This window comes from Urtica dioica, chromosome 7 (genome assembly GCF_054948205.1).
Source record: "Urtica dioica subsp. dioica isolate 48M chromosome 7, U.dioica_male_clone48M_v1_H2, whole genome shotgun sequence".
NCBI classification, from domain to species: Eukaryota; Viridiplantae; Streptophyta; class Magnoliopsida; order Rosales; family Urticaceae; genus Urtica; species Urtica dioica.
The window spans coordinates 31,850,634-31,860,302 of record NC_142762.1 but is presented as its reverse complement, the minus strand read 5'-3'; the positions used below and the strand labels follow the sequence as shown (position 1 = coordinate 31,860,302).

General features: G+C 39.7%; 1 protein-coding gene across 2 annotated transcripts; it reads left to right on the top strand.

Annotated features, from left to right (window-relative positions):
• The first annotated feature begins 1,074 nt into the window (after window positions 1-1,074).
• LOC149390827 (ENTH/VHS/GAT family protein) lies at window positions 1,075-7,301 on the top strand. Of its 2 annotated transcripts, none has more exons than XM_089619207.1 (10): window positions 1,075-1,599; window positions 2,291-2,369; window positions 2,995-3,093; window positions 3,178-3,291; window positions 3,422-3,582; window positions 4,289-4,370; window positions 4,655-4,740; window positions 5,073-5,264; window positions 5,690-6,189; window positions 6,273-7,301. In XM_089619207.1, the coding sequence occupies exons 1-10, from the start codon at window positions 1,499-1,501 to the stop codon at window positions 6,929-6,931; spliced, it is 2,073 nt and encodes a 690-aa protein (XP_089475333.1). In that variant the 5' UTR covers window positions 1,075-1,498; the 3' UTR covers window positions 6,932-7,301. The 2 variants fall into 2 exon arrangements, with proteins under 2 accessions (XP_089475333.1, XP_089475334.1); XM_089619208.1 differs by having other exon boundaries at window positions 1,076-1,599; window positions 2,256-2,369.
• The last annotated feature ends 2,368 nt before the right edge of the window (window positions 7,302-9,669 follow it).

The window sequence follows — 9,669 nt, the reverse complement described above, 5'->3', positions numbered from 1 at the left end:
CTTCACTCAGATCGCGAAGTTCGAGGGTCTCGTTGAAGAAGTGCTCCACAAAATGGGATGCAAATTATTGCCCAACTCGCCATTGCTCAGGTCGATTTGGACCTCGATCAATTAGCTCGTCAATGACATTCAAGATATCAGATTGATCTTCAATTAGACAAGCTCGACGACTCGAGGTCGAGTTGAACCTCGATTGGCCACACAAGTAATAATACTTTTGTATTGCTTAGAGATATGTTGTTTGAAATTAATCCACCAAATAGTAAAAGAGTTTCAAACAACCAGACAAACGACATGCCATCTAACAACCACTTTTATACATGCACTACTAGCTGCCCTAAATAGTGTCGACTAAATTAGTAGCAAAAACTAATTTTTAATTTTATTTGATATGAACTAAATCTTAACTCTTGCTTATAAATTATGTATTTATGGTATGATGGGAGATAGGCAACCGGGTTCCATTACGCGTATGTACATTTATTTGATTCTCGCTATGGGTTACAGAAAGAAAGCCCTCTAACATTTAAATCGTTTCTTGAGGAAAAAACACATTTATAATCGTTGACTTTCATACTGTAAATTAATTCCGAATTAACTAATCATTTTGTACTCTCTACAAAAAAAATTAATCATTTTTTTCCCCAAAGATAGTCTCATACTTAGACAACACAGCACATACCTCAGTAGCTTCGCAAGGAAAAAGAAAGTTTGTCTCTCCTTGAGAAAAAAGAAGAGCATGATTGTTTTTCGAACAACTATGATGAAGTGGCAATACCATAGTACGACGAATATTATTTGTTTTTTTACTCGTATCATTGTACTATTTTAATATAAGTGCAGTATTATTTTTCAATTATTCAATATAGTATAATATTGAGTTGAACACTAACCGTTCCATTATAACAAAACAATAACCGACTAGAAGAAAAAAAAATGGTAATTCTTTATTCTTTTTTTTTTTTTTCTCATCTCAGAAAAATACCACACTTGAAGACGGTCAATCAGCATTAATATTGCATTGTTGTTGATGACGATATATGATTTTATAGTTTATAATACATAACTTATTATTCCTTTGATTTACCCAAGTCGTAGATGGGCCCACAAACATAACAGAGCGAAGAGTTCGGCACCGTCCGATCCAGAACGTCGGCGAAGACAGCAACGGTCTCGAGGTATTTACACGTGGCAGTACACTATTCGCCACTGATTTAAATACCCACCCACAAAAAAAAAAAATTATAAAGAAGAAAGTAAAAGTAAAGCAAGAAATAAACAGCGATCTTAGAGAGAGAGAGAGAGAGAGGAGAGGAGAGAGATCTTCGTCTTTTTAGGTCGCCGGAATTGTCTGCGATCTCTTGGAGATTCTCATTGTTCGCAGTCGATTTTCCATATTCAAATAGTTAGGGTTTATTAATTTTTTTTATTATTATCTTTGTTTCTGTTCATTTTCATTTCCGTTGTTGTTGTGATTGTTTTGGATAAATCGGCTTCGATGGTGAATTCGATGGTGGAACGCGCTACGAGCGACATGCTCATCGGTCCTGATTGGGCTATGAATATTGAAATTTGCGATATGCTCAATCACGATCCTGGGTATGACTCAATCTCTGACGATCTTTTTTTTGTGTGTGAATATTTTAAAGAATTTTGCGTTGTCGGCTGTTTGATTGAAGTGCCGTGACTCTTAGATCAAAGTTATATTTTGTAAAGTTCCCGGGCTTCGTTCTTGTAAGTCCGAGATTTGATCGAACAGTGTTTGCCTTTTTCGTTGTTGTAAAGGAGCTTCTCTATGTGTTACAAATTACAATGTTGTTGTACGAAAGTGGGATGTTTTCTTCATTGGTGTGCGTGCTGTAATTTTGTTTAAATCAATTGCGTTGTAATGCTAATATGGGATAGTCTTATTTCAACAAAATTGTGAATGAGCATGCGAGCTCTAGAAATTTGGTTCAAGACTCGGTGGGAAAATATGAGATTCTTGCAACCAAGTAGCTTGGTCTTGCTCCGGGATATGGAAACTAACACATGGATTGGAATGGTGGTATTGACTGTAAATTTTGGCAAACATTGAAAACCTTTGTTCAGCACTTTTTGCTATCGGAAAAGTGCGATAGTGGGGACTTTGAGCGGCTATGAGATGCTATTAGTTCTTTTAGCTTTTGATTCCATTGTTGCTGTATTAACTTAACTGGATCGTTTAAGTGAATCCTAGGCTGTTTCCTGAGGTTATATAATATTTTGTTTTTCAGGTTCCTTACATTTATGTTCTGTTATATGCTATCAGGCAAGCAAAAGATGTCGTGAAAGGCATTAAAAGACGCATTGGGAGTAGGAATTCTAAAGTTCAACTTCTAGCCCTTACTGTAAGTACCACTGAACTCTTACAATCTTATGAGTCATGCTATTTCACTTGTTGTCATCATCATTAATTAGTTTGAATATTCGGTTGTCTTTTTAAGTCAGGTTGGCAGACCATATTTGACGTGTGATTTTTGGTAATGAGGTTTGGGACTTTTTTGTTTTTTTATGAGTCCCTCTAGAGTAGATTTCTTAAAATCAGGGGTGAATTTTTTTTTTTTTTTACTAGCGTGGCTAAGTATTGTGCATCTATCTTGTTATCATAATTTGTAGCTTTCCATTGTTGAGATTTGATGGATAGTGAAGTGTTTTAACGTGTATCTCCTTAAATTATAAATGACCGTTCTACCTTAACCACAATGTATGATAAGGAGAAGTACACTTGTTAATGTGTTTCTAGGTCCTTATACAGCTATACTAAAAATAATTATCACTATCTTTCACACCTATGTAATACACATTAGCTGTAGGTCAGGATGATCTGTTAAGATAGTTTAATGGTTGATGATATATCTGTTTCTCTTACATAATACCTTGTAAAACATGGGTTTCTTGTTCAATATATTCGCTTACGAGCTTATCATACAGAGGACTTGATTTGTTCTATTTCATTTGGTGACTATATATTAGCTCTTAGAGACTATCATAAAGAATTGTGGAGACATTGTTCATATGCATGTGGCAGAGAAAGATGTTATTCACGAGATGGTGAAGATAGTAAAGAAGAAGGTAAACATTAAACTATGTTTTTGTGGATGATATGGGCATCATTATGCGCTACAGATAATCATTCTGCTTGATTTTTGCATGTAGCCTGATATACATGTCAAAGAGAAGATATTAGTTCTGATAGATACCTGGCAAGAGGCTTTTGGAGGGCCGAGGGCAAGATATCCGCAATACTATGCTGCTTACCAGGAATTATTGGTATGTATGCAAGTGTACATACAATTCTGTTCTCAGTATACTACACTTTAATCAAACAAAAAGTATGGCTCTTAATTTGTCTACATTTTTAAAATTAGTGTTTGCCTCTCTTTATTCTCTGCTTTCCCAGCGAGCTGGAGCGGTGTTCCCTCAGAGATCGGAGAGAGCTGCACCGGTGTTTACACCTCCACAGACGCAACCACTGTCATCATATCCTCCAAATGTGCAAACTTCTGATACTCGTCAAGAAGCAGCTGAACCATCTGCAGAGTCTGAATTCCCCTCATTGAGGTGCATATATAGATCCCTATTTGTATATGAATTGGGGCCCAACTTATTTCATATATTTCTATCAAGCTAGAATACACTAGTTTAGTTTCTGAGCCATTTAGCTGAAATCATTTATGCATCGCTCGTTTTATTTTAGACGGCTAATTTTTTTAGTCATTGACTTGAAAGTACAAAAATGTATTGTGTTTGAGTTCTTGGCTTAACCTTACTCTGATGTCTTACCAAAAGTATAAGTAGTTGTGGCTATCTCTTCTGCCCCATGGGAATGGATAGCTATTATTAATTGCTGATAAGAGTAAACGTCAATTAATGTTACTAATGGAACTTCACTGTTAAACTCTTTGGAAGAACGAATTAAAATACAAAACTGTTATTTATTTTCTCATTTGTGTTATAGGTTTACGGCTTTACACTATGATGTACTTGTCCTGAAAATTAAAGTTAAACTATGAGTTAAAATTTAATTATTGAGATCTCATTATACAATGCTAACCTGTTGGGTTGTACCATCAGATGCTATCTTAGCTGTTGGGTTAAGTATTTATTATAAAATAGTGAAACATGTCTGGAATTTGGAATTACCTTTTTCTACTTAGAGAGACTTATGTATATCATTATCCCTCCTCCGCACACTGCTGATGGTTTAGCTGATATGAAATCTTTATTTTGCGCCAAATTTTTGTGCTGATAGAAATTCTTATTTTAGTTTGTCAGAAATTCAGAATGCACGAGGAATAATGGATGTTCTTTCAGAAATGATAAATGCGATAGACCCTGAGAACAAAGAGGTACTTTTTCCAATGAAAAGTTTCTTCACAATGGCTAACAAAGAAACAATGAAATATAAAAAGACGGTATTTCTTGTGTACAAAACTACTACGAGAAATTTTTATTTACAAAGGTATATCACTTGTAACTTACAAGTTGTGTCATTCTTTACTTTAAAATGAACCTTTAGAAATGCAATACTGTTCATTGGGCAGTGCTCCAGCTTTACCAGTGAAATAACTTCTAGAGCCTATAGTTAAGGGAGGCAAGTATTTGGCATTATATTTTTGTTCTTTGCTTACAGGGGCTTCGACAAGAGGTCGTTATCGATTTGGTTGAACAGTGTCGAACATATAAGCAGAGAGTGGTACACCTTGTTAACTCGACTTCGTAAGTTCAACCATATCTTTCTCACTGTACATGCGCTGTCATTTTTTTTTTTCTTAAATAACACTAGGTTTCAACTTTCTTGTATATTCAAATATTTCATACTGGTAGTTGACACTAGTGTCTGCTGCAGATCTTGAGCATGCATACGTATGTGGTGACAAGTTATAATTGGTGTTATAAGGAATGAACTTAAAGAAAAGCTTTGGAAGATATTAATCTTTGATTTCCTTGCACCTGAAATTTTTTACTAGTTAATTTCTGCACCAAACGTCTTCTTTGGTTTCTTATGTTTGAACATTCAACTCACTTCCATTTTGTCTGTTTTTTCGCAGGGATGAATCACTTTTGTGTCAAGGCCTAGCTCTCAATGATGATTTGCAACGTCTGCTAGCGAAGCATGAAGCCATTTCTTCAGGTAAACCTATTCCGGCAGAGAGACCTAAAGACGAAGCTGTAAGATCACTTGTAGATGTTGACAGCCCTTTAGTTGACACTGGAGCTACCAGCAAACAGCCTGATGGGAGGTAAATATTCATAGTTTTGAACTTGTTACAGTAATATGGGTTTTGAACTTGGGTAATTGGGCAATGATCATGTGAACAAACGCTGCAGCCAGAGGCAAGGCATATTGTATTTAAGTTTGTAATTTTTGCACACGCGCACACAAAATCCTGTAAACCCATGTAGCTTAGATTGAGTGGTCAGGTTGGTTTGTTCCGATGAGTTCTTGAGCTCATGAGGCACCTAACAAGAATAATTTTTTTAAGGTTCCTCCTTTTGTATGAATGTCATGGTTTCATGGGGCTGCATTTCGAATGACACTATAGCATCCTACAGCTTTTGAGAAATTCAGTAACCTTAGCCTTTCTTTTTACCGATTGCCAAGACAATTAAGCTACTCCGTATCAATTGAAATCAACGAGCCTTTGTACAATTGATTTGTTTTCAGAGCTGGCTCGAGTGCTGTTGCTGGGGATCCTCTGAACCAATTGTTGCTAACTGCTCCGCCTTCAACTAATGGTTTGCCTCCAACAACAGCGAAGGTCGATCCTAAAATGGACCTCCTGAGCGGAGATGATTTCAGCTCCCCAAAGGCAGAGGCTTCTATGGCACTTGTACCCGTGGGTGGTCAACAGCCCACAAACACTCCCGTATCCGATCAGACGGCTCTTGTTCTGTTTGATATGCTCTCCGACACCAACACCTCATCCAATGCCTCTGATCCCCAGCCGGGTGCTAATCTCCCGGGTCAAAATCTCGGCCCTGTACCTCCTCAACAACAAGGACAACAATCTTTTCAATCTTCACAAGGCGGGTTTTACGCTAACGGAGCTGTACCAAACACGGGAGGTCCTCAGTACGAGCAGTCAATATACAGCACACAAGGTGGCGGGCCAGCTTGGAATGGTCAGATTGCTCAGCCACCTCAGCCAACTTCACCGGCCTATGGTGCCACCTCGTCACTTTCACGTTCTATCAATATCATGCTCTTCAAACACGAATCACTAACCTTTTTCCACGTTATTGGATAGGTGCACAAAGCGGCGGATCGCTACCCCTGCCCCCGTGGGAAGCTCAGACTAGCGAGGCGGGCCCGGTTTCCCAATACCCTCAAGCCATGCAAGCGACTCAGGGCCAGATGGCGGGCCCGGTTTCCCAATACCCTCAAGCCATGCAAGCGACTCAGGGCCAGATGGCGGGCCCGGTTCCCCAATACCCTCAAGCGATGCAAGCCACCCAGGGCCAGATGGCGGGCCCACACTACCAGCCCGGTTCAATTCCTGTGGGACCCAACGAGCAGCTGGGTGGCATGTACATGCAGCCAATCCCGGGCCAGGTGGGTCCGAGCGGTCAGATGGGCTATCATCATCCGCAGCAGCAGTACATGGGAATGGGGATGGGGATGGGGATGGTCCCACAAGGGATGCAAGCGGGTGCGATGTATCCTCAACAAATGTACGCTCAGCAGCAACAGATGGCCGGTTATGGCTACGGTCAACAGCCTGGTCAATACTTGGACCAGAGAATGTACGGTCTCTCTGTCGCTGACGGGAACGGGATGAGAAACCCGTATCAGGGTTCTGCTTCTTCGGCTTCCTCGTATGTCCCACCAAGCAGGCCTTCTAAGCCGGAGGATAAGCTGTTTGGCGACCTGGTTGACATAGCCAAGTTTAAGCCTATTGCCAAATAAACCGATGCCTCTGCAGAGCTTAGCGTGTTGCCTTTGAGGTTCTGCACTCTTTTTATTATTATTATTTTTTTTGGGGTCATTGATTTTTCTGTCACTACGTTTCCTCATTTTGTTATCTTTCAGCAAATATGATTTTGCCGTATGGGTAACTTTTATGATTATGATTAATGCTATTTTTTTTAGCTTGATTGCGTTGTACATTCCTTGTAGAGAAAGAAGAAAAAACGTTTTGAAAAGAGGGGCGAGTAGGTTTGATTTGAACTTTCAAGTGATTGGGCATCTTATTGTATTTTTCACTTACTCGAACTGGACATGCAATTTCATGGGTTCTGTAACTCTTAATTTCATGGATTTTTTTTTTTTTTTTTTTTTTTTTTTTTTTTTTTTTTTTTTTTTTTTTTTTTTAACTCGTGCTCAACAAGTGAGAAATGTTTTCACTTATTCAATTTTGAATGCCCATCGATTACGGACTGAGCAGCGATTGGATGAGTTGGCTGCAAAAATGTATACATATTTTCAATAGTAAAGGTTTAAAGGTTACCCAAAGCTGTTAGACAATGGGTATAAAATAATACCCGTAAGTTTTTTTTATGTTTTTTTTTTAATATTAGAAAACGGTTGGGTATTAATGCCCATAAATACAGATATACGTGAAACTTTATTCTACAAAGAAAAGAAGAGATAAGACCTCAAGTCATATGTTGTCAGACCATGCTGACGGTAGGACTTGAAGAAGACAACCTACCAACTCGGATTGCGGGAGCTACATAGAGGTGATGGTGAGTGCACGCCATTAACATCCATTGTTTCATCAAGTGACGGCGGTGATGAACGACGTCGGAGAAGGAGAGGACTATGATAAAAGAGCATCGGCAGAGTTTTAGTGAGGTTGACGGTGTGGTCACAAAGCAGGGGTAGAGAGAAAGAATAGAAGGCAAATCTAGAAAGAAAAGCTCAAAATACAAGAAAGATTTGAAGAATTGACCGAAAGCGCGTTTAATTTTTTTATATACATTTTGTTTGGCCAAGCAAAGCGAAATGAATTAAATTTATTTATCGATCACTTATTTTCTTTGAACCATCGATTGGCTCATCCTAGCAAACTTTTAAATTTCGTGCACTATTAGTCATGCTATTTCCGTCAATTTTTTTTAATAAACGAATGATGCTTATATTTCCCGGCACGCATGATTTATAGATAGCGTAGACTATGAAAATCCGTATGTTAATTGATGCATGTAGAGAAGATCTGAGATCTGAGAGTGATTGAGAGAGAAACTGAATTGAGAGCGTTTTGGAATCAACACTCAATACAGGAATGAGATTCTCATTGATTGTGACCGTCGTTACAAACAAGGCTATATAGGTACTCAGTGAACCTTAGCGTGCAAGCTACGCACACTGAGTAACAAACTTATAACAGACTAACTGACTAGTGCTGACTAGACTCCTATACAGACTCATACACGTACACGTGGACTCTCTTTACTATGCTATGTTCACACGCCCCCGTGAACTGGACGGCCGTCGTGGAGGCCAAGTCTGGTGCAGAGCATATGGAAGCGACTTTCCGGGAGAGGTTTGGTGAGAAGATCAGCAAGTTGGTCCTCAGTTGGAATAAAGCATATCTCAACAGCCTTGCTGGACACCAAATCACGAATGAAATGAACATCGACCTCAATGTTCTTGGTGCGCGCGTGATACACGGGATTTGAGGCCAGCGAGCCAGCACCTTGATTGTCACACCATATGACTGCAGTAGAGGACGAGAGAGGGACGTGCAGTTCATTGAGAAGAGATGAGAGCCAGAGGATTTCAGTCGAGGTCTGAGCCAGAGCGCGATATTCAGATTCAGCGCTGGAACGAGAGACAACCTTTTGTTTGCGTGCGGACCAAACAACAAGGTTTCCACCAAAAAGAACTACATAGCCCGTCGTGGACCGACGATCATCAGGGCAACCAGCATAATCCGCATCAGAGAAGGCTTCAATACACAGACGTGTTGAAGGAGTAAAAGATAAGCCAACATCTATAGTGCCTTGAATGTAGCGCAGCACACGCTTACACGTCTTCCAATGAGCTGAGGTTGGCGCTTTCAAGTATTGACTGAGCTTGTTCACGACAAAGGAAATGTCAGGCCTGGTGAGAGTTAAGTACTGAAGACCACCTACAAGGCTTCGATAGGCTGTAATGGAGTCACACTCAGGGCCACCATCAGCAGCAACGAGTGGTTTTGAGGACAGCATTGGCGTGGGACAATGTTTGCAAGTCGTCATGTTGGCACGAGCAATAAGAGCTTGAGCATACTTGGACTGAGTTAACCGAAGACCAGACTTGTCTCGTGTGGACTCAAAGCCAAGGAAATGACTCATGGAGCCAAGAGAGCCAAGAGACTTGAGTGCAAAGGCACCATTAAGATCACTGATAACTTGCTCAATCATAGAGTTATCACTCCCAGTTATCAGGATATCATCAACATAAACCAGCAGATAAAGTGATACCTTGTCCGTGAAGTAATAGAATAGAGAAGTATCTGATTTGCTGTTGTGAAATCCCCAACTTAGCAGATAATCTCTGAGCTTGTCATACCACGCCCTTGGGGCTTGTTTGAGGCCATACAGTGCCTTGAGGAGTTTGCAGACATGAGTTGGCTGTGACTGATCAACGAAGCCAGCTGGTTGATACATGTAGACAGTCTCATGAAGATTGCCATTTAGAAAAGCATTGTTCACATTAAT